At 38.4% G+C, this 26,144-nt stretch overlaps 1 protein-coding gene across 1 annotated transcript; it reads left to right on the top strand.

The window, feature by feature from the left end:
• The first annotated feature begins 106 nt into the window (after positions 1–106).
• LOC110040890 (calcium-dependent protein kinase C-like) lies at positions 107–24,246 on the top strand. The gene is made up of 16 exons (XM_020746160.2): positions 107–322; positions 463–497; positions 644–726; positions 882–993; positions 1,212–1,352; positions 10,255–10,426; positions 10,811–11,045; positions 12,157–12,309; positions 13,107–13,280; positions 14,464–14,555; positions 15,198–15,260; positions 16,346–16,484; positions 17,279–17,359; positions 18,198–18,305; positions 19,487–19,627; positions 20,659–24,246. The coding sequence occupies exons 1-16, from the start codon at positions 162–164 to the stop codon at positions 20,842–20,844; spliced, it is 2,076 nt and encodes a 691-aa protein (XP_020601819.1). The 5' UTR covers positions 107–161; the 3' UTR covers positions 20,845–24,246.
• Positions 24,247–26,144: the final 1,898 nt, after the last annotated feature.

Below are 26,144 nucleotides of genomic sequence, written 5' to 3'. Positions count from 1 at the left end.
GTAAAGCGCAACGTTTTAGCACAGTCTCCTTTGCGTCGTTGAAATGCACTCGCTCCAAGTTGTGCGCGGCCATGTTGTAGAAAAAGCTGCCGTATAAGGAACGCCTGCGTGACGTCACTTAGTTAGCGGAAAACCAAAGGTGCAGATGGTTGAACGCTAACATGGCGGACTGGAAGGAAACTGGAAGCGCCAGAATAGCCAGAGGAATAAACAGAAGAGGCGCGTTCAAGCAGAAAAATGTAGTGGCTGTCAAAGACCACCAATTTATCGCTCGGTTCCTGAAACAGCCAACGTTTTGCTGTCATTGCAAGGATTTTATTTGGCAAGTGTTCAACGGGTGTTATTTTCTGTTATTTTATTCTTCATGTGCGTTTCTATTGTCGGAGATCTATGATGTTTTCTCTGATTTTCACGTTAAGGTACCTGAATGGTTATTTTAAATCTGTTGTGTTGTTTTTACAGGGGTTTCGTTGGAACCCAAGCCTATCAATGCCAGGGTAATGTTGCCAATTTTCGATGCTGTAAGATATCTGTGAGGTTTGAGCATAACAAGCCTAACCCTCTAAAGCCGAACAAGACATTGTAAAGTGACAATAACATTGTGGTAATGTTTATCTCTGTCTTGTTTAAAACTTTGCTGCAGTGTGTTCGTTCGTGGTCCATAAGCGTTGTCACGGGTTTGTGTCGTTCGCTTGTCCTGGCTCAGAAAATGTCACTGGTGCAGAGGTAAATAATAATGGAAGAATTCTTAATTTTTGATCTGTATTTTTTGGTGCATAACTTGTTTTCAATATTCGTTTAAGGGGTAATTAGTCGAGATTCGAATCGCTCGAAGCGTTTCGGTTAATTGTAAACTTACGATCTCTCTGTCTTTAATTTAGTATCCCGAATCACCTCATCAATTTAAAGTTCACACGTACAACAGTCCTACGTTTTGCGATCACTGCGGATCTCTTCTGTATGGTCTCTTTCATCAAGGGTTACAATGCACAGGTACGAGCTGTTACCTTTCAAGTTTCCATAATTTCTCTTATTTTACTTCAATGTTGTTCTTCAGCGCTATGATCTCAATGGTTCGTTAACCTAATTGTGAAAACTTTCGATCGTGCCTTGATCAACCGTGAAGAAGGAGATAAGTGATTATTATTACGTTAGCTCTTCCAAAGCCAGAGGAATAATCATAAGGACCTAAGCCTATATTTTTTTCGCAGTATGCGAGATGAATATTCACAAAAGATGTGAGATTAACGTTCCAAAGCTTTGCGGTGCTGATCACACAGAAAAACGGGGGAGACTACATATAAAAGTTGCTGTGGAAGAAAAGGGCGATGGAGGATCTGTGCGAGTGGAAGGTATGCAACATTTGCATATTATGTTTTGTCAAGTTTATCCTTTACGACACGAATGTAATGTTTTCGGCTTAGTGATAAATAACTAATTTACAAGTCGCTCCTAAGATCGGCACACGCACTTGCAAGAAATTATAATGTTCACGTATTCGTTTGCAAACCGTGATTCGCGTTTACTTGCCGATATTTTCGCTTTAAACATCTTGAGATTTACCAGTTACTTCATTTGAGCAACCATTAGCAAGATTTTTCCTTCACTTTAGTTTAATTTATAAAAGTAAAATTATTTTCCTGTTTTACGTAAGCATTGGTTCGATCGACCTGTCAAATGGAAATAGAATCGACACCTGCTTTTGAGGATCTCGTATTCCATTCAGTGTTGAGCCCTGAATAGTATTTTTGGTTAAATATTAATCATGTCAAATGAAATTGTAATCGTCTGGGCTGCAGGCTCTATTGGTGTTTTTGAGTTAAACTGATTATAGGACTGGACTTCAGTTGCAGAACGTTGAATTTACATTGTACTTATTTTTTTTTCTTGATGGGTTATCAGTATAAAAATGTTTTATTAAGAACAAAATTTTTAGAGGGAGGGGGTGCGGTATGAATTCTTATGAATTTTTCTTCCCTGTGGTGTGAAAAATTTATTTACTCTTGTAAGATTTTTTGATCTATTGGCACAAATTTTAATAGATCCAATATCCCCTTGTGTAAGTAAATATATTTTGCTATGGCTTTGTGATCATTAATTTTGCAAAGAATATTTGTTGCAAATTCACCAATGTGGTTAGAGCTTGTAGTATTGTAAAAGGAGAAAAAACATATTCTGTCTTAACTAACAACTGTATGTATGTCACCATAATGATTTTTGTCTCCTGGAGAGTTTTTCTTCTATCTGTTGTGCTACTGGCTGTTTAAAAAATATCAGATTGATGATTGAAAGTGAAAAAAATGTAAATGTATGTACATAATGCTTTTCCCTTCAAAGTGAAAAAGAAAGAAACTGTGGCATGCTGTTGGGCAAACTAGACTGTCATGTTTTAGTGACAATGAATTTTAATGGTCTCATCTGACATCTGATAGGTAAATATCCTTTTTTTTTTACGAAAAACATGCAATTTGTGAACCGAATAAGTGTACTGGTTTTTGTAGTGTTTTCATATTTTCAGTTTTAATATGTTCAGATGTACCAGATGGTCTTTGTTAGGAAGAGTGAAAACGAAACAAAAAAGAACGAAAAAACATGTAGACTAACATCTTGTAGAACTGAAATAAATATGCAGCCAACAAGTTTATTCTTTTAATTTTTTGAGATCAGGGTCAACCGTGAACACTTTATACATGTTGGTAGCTGTCTGAGCATGTGTAGTTAAGTATTTCTATACAAATTAATACCTTAATAATAGTAATAATAATAATAATAGTAATAATAATAACAATAGTAATAGTAGTAATAATAATAATATTAATAATAATACATGTAATAATAATAATGATAATGATAATTAATATTTTGGGAGGAGACATTCAATCACCTAGAGTTGGTTTTTAGGAGGGTCCTCTAAAAGACATTCATCAACTGTCTAAAATACAGAATTAATAAAAACTAAAAACGGCTAAATGTACGGTTTAAAACTAGAACTAGGATTAAGAATATTACAGCTAACTAAGATTAAAAACGGTTAAGTAAGAACTGTTTCAGTTTGTGTTTAAAAGTCATTTTTGGCATAAGTTTCTTAAGTATGCCAAGACAAATGTAGCAATATTCAATATTGCTATATTTATTTAATTCAATCCTTATTCATTCAATTTAATTTCCATATTCATTCAATTCAATCCTTGTTCATTCACTTCAATTCCTGTAGTCATTCTATTCAATCCTTATTCATTTAATTCAATTTTCAGATCCATGCAATTAAATTTTTGTATTCTTTTGATTCAATTTCTGTATTGGTTCAATTTGATTTCTGTATTCATCCAGTTCAGTTTCTATATTCATTCAATTCAATTTGCTATATTTATTCAATTCAATTTGTAATTCATTCGATCCATTTTTTATATTCATTCAATTCAATTCGTCTTTATTCATTCAGTCTTTGCTCTCATTTATTCAATTTTGGGGTCTGGGTCAAGCGGGAAAATTTAGGCGGGGAGCTGGAACCTATTTGGACAAGGCTACTTGGATGAGGATGAAGATTCCGTGGTGAAGAGTTTCTTTGAGTATGTAATAAGCAGAACAGAGAAAATTCTGAGTCAAAATTCATTTGCTAACAGCGAGCGCTGCATATCTGAGGTTTTAACCCATAAAGATCTCTTGGAGAGAATGGTAAGATCAGTTGGTGAGCATAGTTACCGATGATACTGAAGGAAAACAATTAAATGATCTGATAGTGGTGTTTTCTGAATTACTTGAGAAGTTCCTCCAACACTTTGGAAGCAGTGTGTCAAGGCCATCGTGAGTTACAACTGTCCCTTGTCAAACAGTAAAGAATGGACCCCAAGGTAGACAATCGATACATAGTCTATCTCGTTGGACAATAATGTGTTGAGTTCGGTTGTTTGACCTAGAACATTTATGCCTCTTCAGCACCATGACCAATGAAGAAATAGACAGTATTGTTTGCGACTTCATTGCACGACAACGGTCAACCACAGGCGAAACGTATCTACGAGGACACTTTAGAGCAATGGGGTACACTCTATAAAGGAGGTGGTTCAGTGGGAGCCTGAACCGGCTGAAAAGGCGATACGCTTTGCATGGAAAAATGTGACTCTTGAGTCGCTAAAGGAACTCGCACATTCTATGCCTAGGCGCTTAAAAAATGTCATTAAAAATAAAGGTGGGCATTCTGGCTACTAATAATTTGAATGACCAAATGAAAAATAAGCAAAAATAAATATACCTAAATTTCAAAGAGGTAGGTTAAATAAATAATGAAATGTTAGAAGAAAACAAATTGGAACGAACTTTTGAAACACACTGTACAGTGTATACTCGTCGGAGTCCCTAAAGCGGGAGAGTCCAGAAGCGCTAATTAGAACGTATTTTCCTCGCTTCAAAAGTGTCAGAGTCCACATGTATGTCAGTTTAACAAATTGATGTCAGTTTTTCATACGTTTGTCCTATTATTGATCATGAATTCCGTCATAACATTGTCAAAGTAGCTCCTTAGGCAATTTATCATCAATAAGATCCAAACAATCAACTAAGGAGACTAAACTGACACAACACATGCTTTTTAACTCATTTCAGACAGTTTAGAATGACAGCTTTAACATGATATTCTTTAGATGATATCTCGCCAAGCATTTACAACAGAGCTGTTAACCATATCTCGTTTGAAAGGAAACAGAAATAACCTCCTGGTTAAAAATAGATTGCCTTCGTAGAAAATAATACTTCGTTTACAAAAATTCCAATCAGTAGAACCAGGGTATAACTGGGCGTCTGTTCTTTACTGTTTGACAAGGGACAGTTGTAACTTGCGATGGCCTTGATACACAGTTTCCAAAGTGTTAGAGGAACTTCTCAAGTAATTCAGAAAACATTAGATCGTTTAACTGTGCATCAGTTTTGTCGGTATTTTGTGGGTTATTGATTATTCATCGATTACTGATTGATCATCGGCAGTAATTAATACCTAATCAAGTGATTACCCATTGATTACCTATTGATTACCTATTGATTACCCATTGATTTCATTGATGTCATACTGAGTTTGTTAGAGATGTGCTCTGGTTTAAGCCCAGGTTGGGGTCTTTGCAATGTGTCGATTCTTGGGCGAGACAGCAGCTTTATTATTATACCCACACTGCATCTCACCATCTAGGTCTGTAACTAGGTTCTGCCAAATTAATGCAAGATGTGCTGTAGGCTTTGGCAAGATGGTACATGTACTTTGGCATTAAGGCTGCCTATGCCAGTTCAAACCAATTTCATTAGATTAAATTTTGAATGTTTATCCTCTGCTTTGTAAATCTAGGCTCTTACTTACAAACAGTTCCGGTTGGGAAAAGTTTTGTTATGAGATCAACAATAAACTAATATTTCTCTCAGCTGGCAATTAAAAGTCAATATTATTTATAGTAAATAATCTTTTTCTACAGCTTTTTTTGTTTCTGAAATCCCAGTACTTATTATTTCAAAGAATTTTCAATTGATGAATTTTTCGTGATTGGAATCCACTGTAAAACTCAAAATATTTTGTCTAGGGCGAGAGTGCCTTTGGCATCTGGTCTGTCAATAAAGAAATTAAAATTTAAATTAAATGGTTGCTTGGATGTGGGCTATTTTGAAAACAACACATAATTGATTAAATAATATTTGCTTTATACAATGTACCTTAGTTTAGAGTCATGCAGACAGGTGTACGAGATATGTTCTGAGCTCAAAATATCAATTCCCTATTACATATTACATTACATTTTGTATATTGTTTACTGTGGGAATTTAGTATTGCACGAAAATAATCTCCTTTAGTTGTTGATTTCTTAAACCTTGTTAGCTATCTGCTCAGGATCAATATTGTAATAAACTTTAGGGCATGGCAAAAGTGAAGTCTGGTAGCTTGGGGTTAGTGGCAAAAAATGTCTGTCTTTTTTATAATTTATTATCATAAACTTTAGAGAGGATTGCATGGCAGACATTCCTGACAATTAACAGTTGTATTTTGAGCTAGCACTTCTTGTTACACAGCTCCAGGCCAGTAATGTAAATTAAACTGAGGTAACTTGTTTTCATCTTCGTCACTTAAAATGAATCCTGATTTCTTGGGTACTTCTTTGAACCCTTTATAAATTAAATATGATTTCCAGTCTGTACTGCATATTACATTATAAGTCTCACTTGATGGAATGCAAATTGATGTTATTTATTATGAACCACATACCTTATCTTTGAGTAGTGGTGTAACAATTAATCGAATTCTTGATTAATTGTGATTATGACTGTTTGGTTTGATTCACGATTCTTTGATTCCACGTTTTGCTTTTGGTTCAATTTTTTTGCATACCTTTCCCAGAGTGCCCTCAGTGAGTTATTATATTGTGAAATCAGAATCCAGAACTCTTTACAATGTGCGTTTTTGATTGATGAGTAATGACGTTTGCAGTTCCTGCGCCATTTTGTGTTGCGTAGTAAAAATGTTGCCCTTCTTCCACCCCTTGAGAATTTCCAAATAAGGCAAACTATGTGCAACACGCTCATTGTATCCTAAAATTGAGGGTTTAGGGTTGTATGTTGTAACTGGCATTGTGTATCATGTTGAAAGAATTAAAAGACATTAATATTTTGCATAATCGAATTGAAATGATTGAAATTGAAAGGCGATAATCGAAATTGAGTTGAATCGCAAGGAATATGAATCGTCACACCCCTATCTTTGAGGCCTTTCAAATTCTTTTTCCAACAGCTTCATTGATTTTTGCAGCTGCGAAGTTGTTTCATCAAGTGCCATGAGAAAGAAGGAAGCATGAAGCTTCGCATCCATAATGCCATTGACATTTACTTTGTGTAAGTGGTTGCAAAATGTTTACATTTTGTGATGTCTTACATGAAACAATTTCACCCTTGGTGACCAGAAATTCTGGGTTAGATGCCGTAATGGTGACTACATTTCTCTGTGTAGACAATCAATAATGATTATTTTCTCAGACGTTATGTCCTTCCAGAAATACATAGTGAAAGATCTTTGCTTCTAAAACATTCAGCATAAGAAAGTCTATTCATCCCTTTGCTTTGCTTAAAAGGATTCTCTTGCATCTGCAAACTTCCAAATGGTTGACCACGTTCAAAATTGCCATAATATATAGATTTAGTGAAGCCTAAAAGTGGAGCTCCTGATTGCAATTACTAACCATAAAGAAAAAGAGGATTTGTTTTCCTTGGATCAGAAACTAAAAAAATGATTAACTGTGAGCATGTACATACATACATACATACATTTTATTTGTTATCAAATTAAAATTACAATTGTAACATGCCCGCGGATAGCTGAGCTAATCTAGGCGGGTCGTGTAATTGTTCCGTGTGTGGTTTCGTTATTTTTCCCACTTAAATTTTTACAAACTGACAAGAGGATAATGGATTGTTCAAGGAATATGTGGAAAGAAAAGTCAGCAACATGCCAGGAGTTAATTTGTGCTGAAATTTTGCCTTTGCAAGTACTTCCTCCCTCTCCCCCAGAGTAATAACCTGGCTTTAGCCCACGATCCAATCGAAAAACCAGCCCCTGGTCAGCAGTCAACTTCAAGCAAACATGCAATTAACCATAACGTGGATGCTCAAAATCAAAGATGTAGCTATGGTAATGGTGCTACGGACGTACAGACGTATGTACGGACATATGTACGGACAGTCACGTGACAACCAAAATTTTTTGGATCTATGGGTTGCCAAATTTTCTAAGGTATGGCATGCATAGGAGCTCCGCTGTAATACATTGCAAGCCCTTGAGTATTGAGTATTGTCTCTTGTAATGCACAGATCCTTCGTAATTGCATTGGCAGACATTAGCTATGTTTACAAAATTAGTGGCCAAAAAAGACTTGGAAATTTTTTTCTTTACAGATGTTAGGCATTGAGTCCTTTTCAGAATAAAATTCCTACTTGATTTTTATCACTTACTCGCCATGTGGTGAACTCAAGAATTTTTTAATTTTGAGCCCTGGACTCTGACAGTTTTAGCCATAGTTGATAGGTAACTCATACATGTACATGTACCTAAGCGGAAGTGTTCCTCTTTCCTGTAAGGCAGGTAGGTTAAGTCTGCATATGGGCCAAGTGGCTCATCAGGGTGGAGCTTATCCCTGTGTCTGTAGTATGAAGATTTCTGCTCCTCCCTGGATAGGATGCTAGTTCATCGCACAGTTACCCCAGCAGTTCGCTGATACGCATTTATACAACTGGGTGGAGAGAGGCACTGTGAAAGTAAAGTGTCTTACCCAAGAACACAATGTCAGCGCCCAGGGCTTTAATCTGGACCGCTTGATCCGGAGACAAGCATACCAACCTTGAGGCGACTGGGCTTCCCAGTCATCTCTCCTGTACTTGCCAAATAAAGTACTCTTCAGAAATCACCCTATAAGCATTATATGCATTGTGATATGCTGTAAGCAATTCATGTATGTACATGTGCTGTACCCTACAGTCAACTTTGGTAGCATTCAATATAAAACTAGCAGGGTTGCTTGAATAACATATAGCCAGGAGATGACCAGGAGAGATTGGTGCGGTCATCTAGTGGACAAAGTAGTTACGTAGTTAATCATAAATGACAAATATTTCAAATTTAAATGTAGTTTTTAATAATTTGTATGGAAAATCTTTATGCTAATGAATTTCATTATGCTAATTGAATATACTAATCAATATTATTATTTTTTATGATAACTGCAGAAATTCTCGCACGCTCATTGGCTAATTTGCATTGTCAATAAGTGGACAGACACATGAATTTATAATTTATGCGATGTGCCAATGAGCGAGAGCGGGCAATTTGACAATTTGTTAATCGTAAAAAACAAATTGTGGTCAGTTTTTTATGCGTCTGTCCTGTTATTGACGATGAATTTCATGATAACATTGTCAAAGTAGTCTGCAGATCCATTTTGCTATCACCTCATGGATCCACAGCTACTTTGACAATGTTATGATGAAATTCATGATCAATAACAGGACAGATGCATGAAAAACTTCTGTCAATTTGTTAAATGCTAATTGATATCTGGTCAAATAGATAAGATGTCCGACCTAAATGATGATTTGAAAGGACACATGTCTGTTAAGAAAGAAAAATTATTTCCAGCACTGTAACAATGGAAAGATGAACTTAACTGGTTTGAGTGGCCGTATAAATGGGGTAAAAATTTGAAACGATTATACAGGTTGGGATTTTAAAAAGTGGCTGTTGGCCATTTTAACACAGATTAACGGGGTGGCTGCATAAACAGGGTTTTCTTATAAGGAAATTTGTGGGCATTTCGCCAGGATTACAGTAGGTAGTTTATCGGAAGTGAACCATGATACTCTGGATAAATACTTTGGAAAGCTCAAATATTTTTGTGGCTACTAAAAGTTATTACATGGGTTTAGATGGGCATAATTTGCGCGAGGGGTAAGTCTTTGCAGTTACCATATGCCAATGAGGCAAAATATTGACCCAATATGGTGCAAAGCTCTCATAAAAGACCACTTCCTGTAAGCCACCACCTAGGCTTCGCATTTTGGGTGGTCGCTTACAGGAGCTTCCACTTTACCTTCTTCAGCTCTATCTTTAGTAATAGTGGTATATAATACCTGGGTTATCTAAAAGTAATTTTGAGGTCATCTTAAGTTTGTAAAGTGCTTGGTTTTGACAGATTTCCCCTCTCAAAGAGTAGTCAAGATAGTCTTTAGATTGATGTACCAGCTGCATCTATTTGGTTCTGTTTTGGCTATATATATATATATATATATATATATATATATATATATATATATATATATATATATATATATATATATATATATATATATATATATATATATATATATATATATATTTTTTTTTTTTTTTTTTTTTTTTTTTGTATTAATACCTGTGTTTACAGCATAACAAAATTGATAGTATGTTACATTTAAAGTCACTGGTCTCTTTTAATGGTGTCATGATAATATATTTCTGTGAGATGTAGCCTACTTGTTCTCAGTTATTGTAGTGTACATGTAGTGTAATTTGGTGCCATGTTTGATTTTCTCAAACATCTATTTCTTGTCATGCAATTTTTCCACTTTGAAGTCTGCAGAATCAGGTTTCCTTTGTACATTGGTGTTTCCTATTGAAGCAAATTTGGATACTATGATCCCGGATAGGACAGCTAGCTGATTCACTTCAGAATTTGTTTTCTTGTTGTGGTTATCTTGCAGTGCGGGAGGCAAAGAATCTCATCCCTATGGACCCAAATGGCTACTCGGATCCCTATGTTAAAATCAAGCTCATCCCTGAATCAGCCGAAATCAACTCAAAGATGAAGATGAAGATGAAGACCAAGACTATTAAAAAGTCACTGAATCCAGTTTTCAATGAGTCTTTTGATATGTAAGTTAGTTGTTCTGAGTTTGAGTCACCATGCAACAGACCATTTCCAAGTTGCTTTTTTCCTCTGTGTCAAAATGGCTCTTCGTGCAAAACCATTCATATGAAAATGTGTTCCGCTTTCAAGAAGGTTCATTTTCTTGTAAATTGAACTCATATGCATGTGAAAGGCTTTACACAATGGCTCGTTTTGGGTTACGTTTAAGGTTTACTGAAAAAATGGCACATTCAGCATCATACAGTGCTGGAACTCACATAGAGTTTGAAGACTGTTGTAGATTAAAACATGGATTGTAGGCTTAATATGCTCTGTCGAATGTCAAAACGTCACGATATGGCATTTAAAACTGTCTTAGTGTTAATATTTTTGTTAATTTTCTCTGCTAGTGCCATCTGCGAATCCGATGATGATCGGCGTTTGTCTGTCGAGATCTGGGACTGGGACAGAACGTCTAAAAATGACTTTATGGGGTCAATGTCATTTGGAATATCTGAGCTGAAGAAAGAAGGAGTGGAGGGTTGGTTTAAGCTTCTGAACAAAGAGGAAGGATGTTTTTATAACATCCCTATTATTGATGATGATGAAGGACAAGCGGTATCAGAGTTAAGAAATAAGTACAAAGTAAGTGCATCAGATAAAAAGTGTGTCTAAGTGGGTGGGGTGTGTACGAGCTTGGGGCTTTGATCCTGGATCCAGAGAAACGGCCTATGCCCCCATCTCTGCTTTAAAATACATGGAGTGCACTGTGGCTCTAGAGAGCAAACTTCGTAACCCTCTCAGCCCCCTTCTTGAAATGTTGAACATGATTCAGGGTTGTTATTAAGGATCAGAACCCCTAGTATAACTTAGTATGCTTGATAGGCCCTTGATGTTCTGAGTGAACTTGCCTGTTATTGGTTTAACTCACTCAGAAAGGGACAAATTTGTTATGGGTGCGAAGATCCAGGTAACAGGTGACTAAAAAACTTAATGACAGCCCCAAGTATACTTTTTGAAGAGCTATGTCCCATCCCCTCTAAATGCTAGGAGTGATTGATGGTAAGGGAAGTAGAAATACTCTTAAACAGGAGTAAAGAGATGGCATGACGAGCCCTGCACAGATTCTCCTTACTTATCTCCATACACCTCGGAGAACGTGATCATGTGTTCTTTTCAGATATGCTCTGTTAATGCGCAGCTCTTTTGTAAACAGAAGCTTTAATTTTTTGTTTCACTCCCTGGTCCTCTTTGAGTGGAGCATGAGGCTGCAAACAGCTTTCCCCTGGAGCAATCATTGTCCTCCCACCCATGAGGAAACTCTCATCAGGGATGTCATGGGCCACACCCTAGATAGCATTTGTTACTGATGTAGTCTCTGTAACGGATTGAATTTTTATGGGAGTGGGTTGCTGGTCCTTTACCCAACCTGATTTTGTGGATCAGGAAACTCATTGATCCATGTAGCACCATGGGGCACATAAGGCCCTCACAGTCTCTCTCTTCAGTGGGAGAGGTGTTGCCACCTTCCTGATTGCATTCCAGGTCAGGTGCACAGACTTAAGTTCTTTCTCTGCTGACCCTTTCCAAGTTAGTCTTTGCCTTCCCAATTAAACTGGTAGCCAGTTATGTTTCTTGTTTGCCATGTGCACAAATTCTTCTATTATTAAAATGAAGATCTTTTCCTCTAAACTTGAAGAGTTATATTTTACCACAGACTGTTCAATGCTAACAGATTACATTGCTCTTTAATTAGTTTATGCAAGCTCAGTTAAAAGAAGAAGAAGATAGACAGGAGAGGGAGTACAGTACAGCGCGTGCAAATCAATATGACGGTGAGGGTGCAATCAGGTACAGGCCAGAAGATTTTCATTTTCTCAAAGTTCTTGGAAAAGGAAGCTTTGGCAAGGTTGGTAGATTCATGGTTTTTCTTTCAATGGTTTCAGTTGAGGGATACTCTTCTTTAAGCTTATCTAAATCATTTCATAAAATTAAGACAAGTCTGTCAAATTATTATGTCAAGTTTAGGTTTGCATCAGTCTGGATTGCAGTGGCGGGTGCCATAAAGGACCAAATAATTGTACATGAATGATTTGTTTCTAGCAGGCTTTTAGCCAGGGTTTTAAAATTGGGTGTCTGAAATGTGCTAAGGGCCTGCTGATATGAACAACTTATAAAAGAAAATTTGAAAAATGAGACATTGTTCATTCAAACGTGGGTGAAATAGAACATTGGACGCCCAGCTTGGTAAACGCCGATTTTCTAGCCTTATTTTCCACTGACGGAGGGAAGGAACTGAGTTGTCATGTTGAAGTAGACAGTTTCACACTGTTGCCACCGGTTAGGAAATGGTCAGGGAAAAAAGAAATTCCTCGAGGTCAGGGAATAGTCGGAATTTTATTTTGAGTCAGGGAAAATACACATTTTGAAAAAAAGTCGTGAAAAATTGAAATAATTTAACATGGCTGAGTTAACACCGTTGAAAGCTGGAAAAAACTTTTGGGGTCACTGTGATCTCAAAGATATTTTTACCCAATGAATGAGTGTAAAGGATGTCTGTAGGTTGAGGCCAGAAGGTGCTACAGGATCCTATTTATTTGGTCAGGGTAAAATATCTATTTTATCAGGGAAAAGTCAGAGAATTTTGAAAAGTGATTTTTGTGGCAGCCATGTTTCACTTAATGTACATTGTGTGTTTTCTTTTAGGTCATGTTGGCAGAGCGGAAAGGGACAGATGAAGTTTATGCCATCAAAGTGTTAAAAAAGGATGTCATCGTTCAAGATGATGACGTTGAGTGCACCATGACAGAGAAGAGAGTTCTTGCATTACACGGCAAACCACCATTCCTCACATCTCTGTTCTGCTGTTTCCAGTCTTATGTGAGTCGCGTATTCTTTTAATGGATATTATCATTCGCCACATTTTTTCTTCCTTTTCAATGGCCGAGAGCCCAGCATGTGACTTGCAAATGGTCTGTCCATGCGTAGTACTGTCTAATTGGGGTTTGGTGCTAATAATATTCTGCTCGTGCACAATGAGTGTTGTTACCACGTTCTTGTGTGAAAAATGGCAGATCGCTTCACTGAGCTTTCAGAGAGTGATTTATATATGAAAAAAAAACTTGGTGATTGAATGGTAAAACGTTTATTGAACTTGGTTATCACAAAATAGATTTGATCATTTTCAAAAACTTCCGTTTTCATAATGTTCTTCGTCCACAGTAGAACACAAAACCTGCATTTTCAGATTTCGTCCAGTTTGAAGAGGGTTTTTGAAAAGCTCAGTTTTTGTTGCGGATTAGTGTGGATGGCCTAAACGGTAAAAATAAAGCTGCAGAGCTGGCTATCAAGCCAGGACACTGCAAATGGTTTAACAGTTGGATAGCCAGCCCTATAAACTTTAATTCGATATAGGAGTTTAGGTATCTAGAGTTTACAGTGGAGGCGCTACATCACTTGGACATGAGACACCTCTAAAGGTATATGGTAACGTTTCTTTTCCCTTACACTGCCCTCCTCATAACGCAACGTTTCAATCCCAAGAATACAATGCAGGGATCCTGCCAGGGCTGGAACTCAGTTCAATTGATCCAGCATCTGGCACTTTAACTGTTACATGTAGGTCGCTGTATGGGATATAATTCATGGTAGGACGCATGTTTATAGTTTGCTTTTATTTACTGCCGTTTGCTTGCAGTTAGCATTTATATACTGTGTTTGCTTGTGATTAGCATATATTTACTGCTGTTTGCTTGCGGTTAGCATTTAAGGGGTGAAGGGGAAGGCGACTAAATGTGTGCTACCATGAATTATATGCCCACTGTACCCTGGGGTTTCATGGAGCCCGGCTGGGCACCAGGCAAATTGACCGGCTTTTGGGGATGATTTGACCATTTAGAGGAAAGTTTTTCTTACAAAGAAGTCCAGTTCAAAAAGTTTTACAAGGCTGTAAACCCAGTTGCCCTCCTGCTGTAAACGTTAATGAAACCCTTGTCAGCACCTCACACACACTCATGGTGTCAACTCATGACTGATATGCTCAACACGTGGTAATTCATTGCAGGATCGACTTTATTTTGTGATGGAGTTTGTAAATGGTGGAGACCTGATGTTCCACATCCAACAGCTTGGAAGATTTAAAGAACCACAGGCTGTGTAAGTAATGCAGTGGTATTTGGTAGTGTTGATGAAATGAAACAAAATGAAATGAACCTTGTTGACGCAGTCGCTCTGTCGACACTCCTGCATGGTCTGACTTTGTGGGTGTCCAGTCCATAATGTGCCAAAATGGAGTCCATTTATTTGGAACAAAATGGCTGTTTCATAGAACTGCTTATTATTGCAGTGTCTTTGTTGTAAGGATGTCAGTTACAAACTTAAGGTATTTTAATCTCTGTCTGTCTGTCTGTCTGTCTCTGTGTCTGTCTGTCTGTCTGTCTTTCTGTCTGTCTTTCTGTCTGTCTTTCTGTGTCTGTCTGTCTTTCTGTCTGTCTGTCTGTCTGTCTGTTTACCTATTTGCTGAGGGGCCACTGAAACCATTACCAGGTCCCCACCCTAAACTAGGACAATGGATGGGAGTTCCTAGCAATCTACCTGGAAGTTTTGTCACGTAATTTTTACTGTGCTAAGTCATAATAAAAAAACTCTGAACACTGTCACCTAAATCTTGACGATTTTGTGAGGAAATCAAAAGCATGTGTGCTTTTGTTGATATGAGATCCTGATAACACAGTCTAATATTTTACTTGCTTAACAAAGCAAATCTGATGAGAAAAATGTCACAAATTTGTTTTCCAGTTTCTATATAGCAGAAATTGTGCTTGGCTTGCTGTTTCTTCACAAAAGAGGTATAGTGTACAGGTAAGGAGGTACAGTAATCTCTTTCTGTCTTGTTCCACAGTGGTCGTCGGAGATGACGTGGTATATCAAAGTTTGACCACACTTTCAAACACCGAGAAGAGAGTTGAAAATACGACGCGCAGCGGACTATTTGGAAATGTGGTCAAACACTGTCTCGAGTGCGTGATATATATCTTGTCAATCGAAACTAAAACTAAGGAGTAGACGGAGAACTAAAATCGTAAAAATCCATGCTAATTAAGATCGGATATCCAAACACTGTCACGGTCATGATTTCCTTTGTTTGAACTTGATGAATGACTAATGCGTTTGAGAACTCAGAAGTATCCTGAAAGTCCATTAAATCAGTTGATGTTGAGATCCCGGCTATTTTGAAGTCACTGTGAACTATTTCAAAACCGACCCCGTTGATTTGGAACTCCATCAGGCCATGTGAGAACTGGCATCCCTTGATCAGTAAAAGCCCGTTGTGTCATCACCATTTTTTCGCGTTTCTTCGTCCTTCAAATACATTACTCGCAAAACATTTCGGACGTGAAAACTCGAGACGTTTAATTTTCGAACACTTTTTATCGCATTTCGGGCAAAAGTTCCGGGCACTTTGCGGAAACATAACTAAAGTAAATTTATGCGTACGAAACGCGAATAAGACTGAAATGATAGTTTTACCGCACGCTCAAGGTTTTACAGATTCTGCTTCAGACTAGTTCGCTCCATAAAGAGCACTAAGAGCTCTGGAGCTACTTAAAAGTTTAATTCTGTATTGTAAATATTTCGGACGATAAAAGTTTTCGAACGGTTTTATTTCGAACACTTCTTTCGTCCGAAATTAAAATCGTGCGAAATTGTTGGCAAGTGATGTTAACCCACCGTGTTTGAATAAAAGATGTTATTGTTGTTGTTGTTGTTGTTGTTGTTGTTGTTGTTGTTGTTGTGATGTAAGGGCTGCGTATGTAAAGGTAGTCTTATGAGTGCGGGTGGAATTAAGGATGCAGAGTACACATGACATTTGAAAATTCTTTTGTTTTAACGTAATGTTATAAGTATCCCAACAAGTCTTACTCATCTATTTTAAACCTTTTCAGAGATTTAAAATTGGACAATGTAATGCTGGATTGTGAAGGTCACATCAAGATTGCTGACTTTGGAATGTGCAAGGAGAACATGAACGATGGGAAGACGACACGGACCTTCTGTGGAACACCTGATTACATTGCCCCCGAGGTATAGTAATGAGAAACTACGTTTAGCTTACCGTTGCTAATGTTCATCAAGTTGATCAAATCTTTTTTCTGATAGTCTGTTTAGAATTTGCTCTATAGGGCTGATATTTAGTCTCGGTTGCCCATATTACTAGAAGGGTTCGCATTACAGTCAACTCTCGTTACAGTGGACACCCTCAGGACTAACTTGCGATCAGGGGGTCCTTTTTTCCCTTTCATGTGCGCCGAAAAAAAAGAGATGAGAAATAAAAACTTCATTTATTCAATACGTCCAGGGTATATGTCGTAACGAGAGAAGAACGCATAATAAAAATATTACTTTGGGACCACATGAAGTGTCCGCAATTCCGTATTAGCGGGAGTTGTTCCTATACTTTTATTTGTAGTTCGGCCGGGAATTTAGCTTCTTCCCGAAATAGCGTGTGTCCGGAAATATCTCGGAAAGTCCTAAATATCCGAAAATATTTAACAATTATTCACCGAATTGGAGGTAAATATCCATCACTTTCACCGACACTGAGGTGAATAATTGTTTTAGTATATACCACACAAGCTGAATAATTAGCGGACCAAAACGTTATATTATGTGTGACAAGCGGTCGGAAATTTTAAAATCTCTCGCGGCGGCTGCTCGGAGGTGAATAGTACTTGCTAAATCACCTCCAAGTTAACCAATCACAGCGCGCGAAAAGTCCTATTCACTCGTGTGGTATATACTAAATCCAGATATTTGTGGTAATTAAGGTGGAGCTTGTTCAGCCAACTGACTCAGTCTTCTTTCTATTTGTGTCGCAGATTGTTGCTTATCAGCCGTACAGCTTTTCTGTTGACTGGTGGGCCCTTGGAGTCCTTATTTACGAGATGTTAGCCGGACAGGTCAGTGAGAAACTTCCACTCTCTGTTGAAGCAGTAGAAATCTAATTTAAACTTATAAGAAACAATGTGAAGGAACTGTGTCCTCGGAAAATGGCTACTAAATTGAGTGAAATATAAAAATAACCACTTGAAACAGTGAAGGAGCATTTCAAGAACACAACAAGTACAAAAAAAGCCACGGATGGAAGGAAGAGGAGGAAGACGTAAAAACTTGAAATCAAGAACGTAAATTATATAACTATAGAATATGTTGGCAACCCCGTTTCGCCTTTCAATGTTGTAACTATAGTTTTATCAGATGAAAAGTGTTTTTTCACCATTTTACAGGCGTGGGAAAAGGCAAAATGGGTAGAGGTAAAGTTTTCCAGCACTTTTGACCAAAATGAAGCTAGCATTCAACCATTACAAGTGCTCATATCGAAAATGTATAACATTATGTTAGTTGTTGTCCATATATATGTCTGAAACGTGGATAAACGGCAAACAAAAGTCGAGTGAATTCACTTTCTTTCAGAAATCAAAGCTCAAAAGTTCGGGTGACGTGGTCCGTGACGTCACTTGATTTTTATGTTTTCTTAAACACAATGGCCAATAAACGCGCGAGAAATTCTACGGTAATTGAAAACAATGGCTTTCTCTAAACAAACGTAGAATGCATTAACCAGGAAATAGGTATTCTCCTAGCCATAAGAAAGATCGTGGCGTGTGACAAAGTAGAGACAAAGGGGAGGGGTGGTTTCTCTGACTCCACCTAGACCCATCTTCCCCCGACCCACCCCCTCCTCTCTATTCCAGTGTTGACATTGACATGAGGTTGTTTTTCTTGATGTTTTCGTAGCCTCCTTTTGATGGCGATGATGAAGATGAACTGTTCAACTCCATTTTGGAGCACAGTGTGTCATATCCTAGATCAGTATCAAAGGAGGCGGTGCTCATTGTCAAAGGGGTGAGAAGAGTCTAAGAAGACGTTTCAGTAGACTACGAGTAGTCCCTCTTTCGCTTAGTCCTTCGTACGTGACGCGAAAGGAAACAGCGAGAAAAAACTATGGCCGCGCGAAATCCTGGGGACGAGAAAGCGCTTCTTGCCCCCAGGATTTCACGCGGCCATTTTTTCCTCGCGGTTTCTCGACGGACTAAGCGAAAGAGAGATTACTCGTAGTCTAGCGTTTTAGACAATATGCCAAATCACTATCGCATTGGGATTGCTTCTTACTTATGTTTCCGTATGTCTTTTCAGTAATAGATCATTGAAGACGTCAAAATGTGGTAAGAACATCAGTGATGCACTTGGCTAACGGCTCGTGTGCCACTTTTTTGTTCTTACCATGTTTTGACATCATCTATGATCTTGTACTGAACAGACGCACGGCAATATGGAATCTATTTGTTGACTAGATGACTTCTTTGTACTGTGTTTTCCATTTCTATTTAAGCAGTAGAGGGCTTTTTTCCGTGTTTACATAGCCCCTCACGAGGGGGGCTGGGAGAATTCGAGACAGTTATGCGAATCCGGGACGCAGTCGAGGGTTTGCATAACTTTCGAGAGTTCTTCCAACCCCCCATATTTTTAGATGTGGTTATGTAAACACGGAAAAAGTACTCTGTTGCTTTTATATAATATTTCTCAAACATACACGCGAATCCAAAACGTCACAACCGTGCCGTTTTACATACTCTGATCTAAACACACCTATCGACCAATGAGAGCGCGCGTAGTATTTCAGTTGTTTTATAAATACGTGTAGTAACAGTGAATACTTTAGGGCAGCTTTCAATTGAGTGTAGTATAACCAAAACCTTACCTATTACTTAGCAATAAGACCAGGCTTTTAGCCAGCATTTGAAAAGTGGGCGCTCAAAATGTGCTATCGGGTGTGCTCAAATGAACAATTTGTAAGCAACATATGAAAAATAAAATGATTCTCTTTTATAAGTGGCCGTCCACAGGACGCCGGGAAGCTCATCTGACTAAAAGCCTGAATAAGACTACTCGGCCAGTCTTGAACCGCAGTAAAACCAAAACCAAAACCAAAGTAATTGCGTGATTACTTTCGACACTCAATTGAAACCCGCTCTAAAACTGTGTATCACGCATGAGTTGTAGCTTGATTTTGTTGTTCCTTGCAGTTCTTGACCAAGCACCCCGCCAAGCGCTTGGGCTGTGGAGAGAACGGAGAACAAAACATCAAAGACCACGTGTTTTTCAGGCACATTAATTGGTTGAAGCTTTTTAATAGAGAAGTTCAACCGCCATTCAAACCAAAAATTGTAAGTATTCATGCAGGTAGACTACGAGTAGTCCCTCTTGCGGCGAAAAAAAAAAAAAATGGTGGCGGGGAAACCCCAGGATTTCGCGCGGTCACGTTTTTTTCTGGCGATTTTCTTTCGCGTCACGCACGACGGACTCAGCGAGAGAGGATGTACGTGACTGTTTTGTATCTTGATCTTTGGTATTGGCCGTTTTCATACTAGAGACGCTTAAAATCTGCCTCAGTGGACGAACTTGGGCAAGGTTATTTTTTTTAGTGTAGAGGGGGTAAGTTTCTCAAGAAACTGTGGTGCTGCGTCGGTGGAGAGTATAACAAGATGATTTGGTTTTATCAACTGCGTTGATAATGTGAATTGGATACCGTAAAGAGATCCGAAAGCTTTTTTGTTTTAGTGTCTGATCATGCGTCTCAGTAGAAAGGCAAGCACAATACGGATTAAATTTCAGTCTGAACCACTCTACTTTGGTTAAAGTTTTATAACAAGGCTGCAAACAAAAAGAAATCGTCTAGAAATATTAAAGTTTGTCTGGAGAAATTAAAAATGGCGCCAACTGGTAGCAGGGAGATGTTCTCATTAGGAGAGAGAGAAAAAAACAGCAACAACAAAATGTCTTCGCAGTCCTTGATTGAGTTTGCATCATTGAGACACTACTCTCAACAACTTCCTCGACCCAGGGGTCCGTTTCTTGAAGGTCCCGAAAAGTTTTCGCACCGGGAAACCGTAGCAAAATCTCAAACGTTATGATTACAGAGCTGTTTTATTCACATATTCCTAATATTATCAGAAGTTCTTAGAAGTTTCAGGCGTATGCACCTTTCTGGTTTTAGACACAGATTAACTAAAAACGGCTTTACGGGCCCGAAAAGTTTCCGGGGCTTTCGAGAAACGGGCCAGGTGTGTGAATAAGGTACGGCCATGAGCTACATGATAGAGACTTGCTTGTAGCAGTTTTCATCCCAAGCACTATTTATTGTGGCCAGAATCAGTTCTATTTTCTGGATATTCAGTTTTTGCTTGTTTATCAACAGAAATCCAAGCGTTCCTTTGACAATTTCGATCCCGAGTTCACAGACGAGGCGGCTCGACTGACGCCGTGCGACAAATCATTCATAGCCAACATTAACCAGAACGACTTTCACGGATTTTCGTTTGTCAATCCTGAATTTGCTGCCAAGGAAAAAGGAGCCCCAAGCAACAGTGACGTTAATGTCTAAGAATTGCAGGGTAGTTTTAGTTAGTTAGGAGATCAATTGTATTCAGGAAATATTTCTGGAATTGTTCGCAGAAGTGGTAAATATTTCTAGTATTATTATGTAAAAAAAAACAAATTTGGTTAGTAAGTTTACCCTTGGAAAGCGCGTGGAAACAAATCGCAATGTTCTTGCGCTGGTGAATCTGTGAATGGGAATTCAGGGGTGTCCGGCTTGCTTTGGGGGTTCCGCGGAATTCCCGGGGATATGTTTAGCCCGACCAGATGTGGAGCGCGAAAAGGACGTCCGTTTTGTGTCCCATCACTCGTCAACCTTGTTTTCGTTATGTTTGGTATTAAGCAATAAGTATTGTGTATATCAACAGGTGTAAGGTTGAGTGGTATAAATAGTTGTTCGGCAGGGACCTCTTTGTTTTTCTCGTTGGTCAAGGGAAACGATATGGTTTGTTGCTTCACTAAGCAAAAAATAATTCAGTCATTGACTGGGCAATCAAACCAAGATGTCTGCCTCTTTGGTGGCCAAGGAAATGGTGGATAAATTTTGAATATAACTTAAATTGATAGCAAACCGATAGGGTAGACCTTATAAATTGCCATGTTGGTGAAAGAATGTGAAATGATGTTAACGGAGCTACGTCACGGTGTTTAGCTTAAATTTTTCAAGTTCGTCGTTTGTAATCCGTGTTAATCTTCTCCATCCCTAACCGTTCTTTTTCCTTTATGGTTTATGATGAAGTTTTTGGTGTTTTCATTTTAGTAAACTACAATTTTCAGGTTTCCTTCAATTTAAAAATAATTTGAATTGGCCAAAAATAACTCAAAATACCGTGACTGAGCTCCTTTAAGTGAACTGCTTAGTCATTTGAGTTTTAATGTACGATAAACGAATTTCAACGAATTTAAACGAAAGAGCCAGTATCATAAAATTAGTTTTTGTGATAATAGGGTCAGATATAGAATTGAATTGTTTTTCCATGGGTCCAGTCGTGATCGCGGCGTAATGAAATTAAATTCCAGATAGGCCATGCCGCAGTTTTAAGTTTTTTGTTTTTTTCATCGCCATTCCAAAACTGAGGCAACCTTTCTTGCGATTGCGGGTAAATGTGTTATACATGTATCACAGTTCATTGGTGTTACTGTTGTTCGTGTCTTTGTGTCATTTTATATATAGGGGTGAACTTGTTTTGGCGTGGTGGATGGTGATTTAAAAATATATATATAAATCCTACAAGCATACTCTTACCAAAAAAATTCGTGCACACGACCACTAAACTCGTTTAGTGAGCTGAGGAAAAAAACATGTTACACAGTGCATGAAAGGGTTGAAAAAATGTGTCTGTACCAAATCACTGACTCACTCGCACCCTCAAACGTCAAATGGTTCACCACTAAGGTTAAAGCTTACGCTATTTTGATGCTGATTCTGTTACATTTTTGTCCTAAAAATCAAGTCAAACCTTTCAAACACGATTTTGAACGAAAGTAACCGGGCTGAACAGAAACCCTTAGAAATCATTGTAGAGGTGAGGGGTGACGGAGACTGGTCAGATTAAATAAGATTAATTTAACCGTCAAGAATGTCAATTTCCACGAGCTCTTGGTGAGCAGTTTAAGATCAACGATGGAGGGAACCCTTAGGAACATTAGTGTGGCCCTTTAAGATTGTGAGCGTACTAAAGGACCGTTATATTGTAGGACGTTAGTTAGCATTCTTTTATAGGCCTTGAAAATTTTCCAGTTAACCTGGCAACTTTTATTAAGTTATGGTCATCAGTCAACAGAATAGTGATCAATATCTGACCAGCGAGGTGACGAGAATTAAGAAACTGGTCAGCTTTACGAGAAAAACCGGATTTAGCCACTAATTTCCGTAGTTCAGTTTTGACAGGACAGAATTAGATGTAAACACACTCTGCTGTAAAGAATTCTCGTTCGAGAGGAGATTTAGCAATTCTTCCAGCTCATAGCTCCGCGCAAAATGTCTCGTCGTTGCCTTCCATAGATTTCTCAAACTCATTAATAATTCATCAAGTTTAAACAAAGGAAATCAAGGGCGGCGTTTGGATATTTTATCTTAATTAGCATAGATTTTTACGATTTTATTTCTCTGTTTTCTCCTTAGCTTTAGTTTTGATTGAGAAGATATATCAAACACTCAAGACAGTGTTTGATCACATTTCTAAACACCTCGAAGTTGGTCAAAAATACTCCGCTGCGCGTCGTATTTTCAACTCTCTTCTCGGTGTTTGGAAATCTGGTCAAACACGGCCTTTCGTGTTTGATATATTGCGTAATATGGTTTCGTGAGAACATTTTGGAAAACTGTAATTCAGAGAATGATCACGTAATGCACGTCATGGCAGACAGCACTTTATAACCATAGTTGCGTTTCCCTGTACTTACCATTGAGTATCTTTAATAAGATTCCATGGGATATTTAGCTGTATCGTAATGATGTCAAGACTGAACAGTTGGTATAATTTGAAATTATCCACCTATTATGCACTTACAGTAGTAACCTTAATTTTTGTTTTTGTTTCTTTTTTTTAATTTTAAGCGACGCACGTGCATACGAAAGTGAATAAGGCCTACAGTGGGTGGCTGAATTTCTCAGCTCTAATTGGTTGAAATGCAGTTTATTTATCGCTTATAAGGTCACTGTTATCTCCATGAATATTCGGAAGATATCCGAGCGTTTCCGAAGGCCGAACGTTCACTGCTGGACGATAGTAACCGCTCTAAGGTCCTCGGAGATGTAAAAGTACTTTTTACTTGCTCTCGGTTGGACAAGATTGATACATCTCTGTTTACAACATCAAATATCTGTCATTTAATCATTCCTCAATGCGGTTATGTCCAAGAGAACAGTTGTAAAAACATTTCCTGTATCCGTTTCATCTATTTACATTTCCCGTGTTCCTAAATTGCATCTTTTTGTTTCGCAGGGAATGTGGTTCTCGTACCACATTTCCTGTCTGTTCATATCAACGTTATTTATGAAATTTTTTATCTGCCCTCTGTTTTCAGATTGATTTTAGCATTTGTCCACGCCTTTTTTGTCAATATTTGTGAATTCTTGGAGCTTAAGTGTATCCTAGTTAACTTCTGTGAAAGATCCTCTCCGATGTACCTCTCTTTTTCGATATATACATAATACGAATTTTTAGTAGACCTGTCCAATCTGTTGTAGAATAATCTTATGTTAGCACTTTGCAGTCTCAGCTTGTCAGAGAATTGAATTAACTTATTAAAGGTTATATTTTACCGGCATATACAATCAATTTAAGCTGCGTTAAATTCTTTTATTGATTTTTCGTGAGGGGAATTTCTTGTCTTTCACTTAAAATTAATTTAGCGACAGAGCGACGGTGTTGTAAATGCTCAATAAACAAGCACAATAAATAGAGTGAAGTCTGTTGTTGAGTTCAATGCATGCGACCATTTACTGAATACAGCGGTCTTCCACTGACTGTTGTAAGCAGGCGCAGAAGCGGGTACTGTTTGAAGCACGTTTCCTGGACTCTCGCCGGTAACCAATGGCAGTGTAGGCCTTGTAACAAGATCATGATTCCCTCTTCCTCTCTTCCCTCTGGTCCACGCGAGACTAAACTCCCGGGAAAATTCTCTTGCCCTTTTTCAGGGAAATTGATCGTAATAATTCTTCCGAGAAGTAAGCTTGATTTTCACAAGAACGCAAGCACTTGGGCTGGGAATGGAGCTGCCACTCATCGTTCCTGGCCGGAATTGGCTACTCCAACACAAAAAGCCTGGTTCTCATATGCCGCCGACAAAACTACGACGTCACCGCCGGCTGCAACTGACAACGTTTGGCGATCTGTTCCAGTCGGTCTCCGACGCACCTACTATGGGTCGCCGACCAACTCAAATTATCGTAGAATTGGAGCAATTTTCAACCATTCCATCTGTAACCATGGATCGTATCAATTTTACCCGTTGGTCGTTATAGTGCTCGTGACAGAATTTGTCACATAGGCCGGTACTTTCGTATTTCGTCCATTAGCATCGGTTGATTCGGACCGCGGGACCTCTTCACATTTCGCCATTTTGAAAGTGGGGAATTGTGGGAAAAAATCGAGTTACCACGTGATACATTTCGCCGCCGGTCACCGCAGATGATGTGCACAAAAAAATATTTTCACCTGCGACAACCGCCAGCTTGCCTGCGAAGTTTACTGCGACTCAACTTCGTAAACTGGCGGTCAGTGTCTGGGACAGATTATTCTTCGACGACAAATGTTCGCATAATGCCGTAACGGTATACCAGTTCAGGTATGTGCCAGGCATGTCGCGGCATAAGGAAACTGGGTAAAAGAGTTCTAACAAACACTCGCAAAAAAAGGGGCAACCACAAGTCAAAGGGCCCTGGGGTCGATAATGGCCGCACTGAGCCCACGGTGTTAAATGACGGTGCATGACCCACACCATGTTGAAGTAAAGTTACTCGCAAAAGCGCCGCCCTTAAAATGAACGAGACATTACAACAAAAATACCCAGGTCCCGTCCATACTACGCTGGAGAAATTTGAAAACGCGGCTTCATTGAATTTCTACGGTTAGGCGTACCATTCCCAATGATCGTCACGAAAACGGAGCTTTTCAAAAACGCTCTTCAAACCGGAGGAATTGGAAAACGCCGGCTTTGCGTTTTAGTGTGGACGGAAAGCGTCTTGAAAATGGAGCTTTTCTAAAGCGAAGATATTACGATTCACGATAATCATGTGATTTTCCTGACCTGGTTTTCCTTAAACACAAATCCAAAATAACCGATGATTGTGGCGTTTTCAGATTTCTCCGGCGTAGTTTGGGCTCATTCTGTGAAATTCTTGTTGTCAAAGAAAAAATTTTTTGTGCAAGCCGACCACCTGAAATCCATCGCTTTTTTGTTTCCGTGATTGAGATACTTCAGTAGTTTCGAAATGAAAGATTTCTTCCGATGTTGTCCTGCATGTCAAAGATGAGTCTTTGGAACGAAATAGGTCCAAGGCATATTATCGACATTTTACTGCTCATTGGCGCAAATCGAGCATTACTTCTGCCTTTGGACAATCCACTTTTACGGACAAGTTAATTTCCCGGCTGAACATTCAAAGAAATGTCTGGACCGAAACTCCCGCTATTACGAACCCCAGCTTTTACGGAACTGCGGGCACTTCAGGTTGTCCCAAACAAACATTTTTATCGTTCTTCCTCGTAACATACAACTTAAACGTATTGAATGGCATGATTATTCTGCAGTCTTTTTTGGTTCTTTTTTCTTTCTTTTTTTTTTTTTTTCTCATCATTT

Source organism: Orbicella faveolata, unplaced genomic scaffold (genome assembly GCF_042242905.1).
Source record: "Orbicella faveolata isolate gen_17 unplaced genomic scaffold, um_ofav_v1 contig_2, whole genome shotgun sequence".
NCBI classification, from domain to species: domain Eukaryota; kingdom Metazoa; phylum Cnidaria; class Anthozoa; order Scleractinia; family Merulinidae; genus Orbicella; species Orbicella faveolata.
Note: the sequence above shows the minus strand (reverse complement) of the source record. Positions and strands in the feature narration are given on the sequence as shown.

Excerpts from the sequence above, each read along its gene's own strand:
- LOC110040890 (XM_020746160.2), top strand. The coding sequence starts at position 162 with ATGGCGGACTGGAAGGAAACTGGAAGCGCCAGAATAGCCAGAGGAATA. Across the intron at positions 727-881 it reads AAAATGTCACTGGTGCAGAG|TATCCCGAATCACCTCATCA; the intron begins GTAAATAATAAT and ends TCTTTAATTTAG. Across the intron at positions 994-1,211 it reads TCAAGGGTTACAATGCACAG|TATGCGAGATGAATATTCAC; the intron begins GTACGAGCTGTT and ends TTTTTTTCGCAG.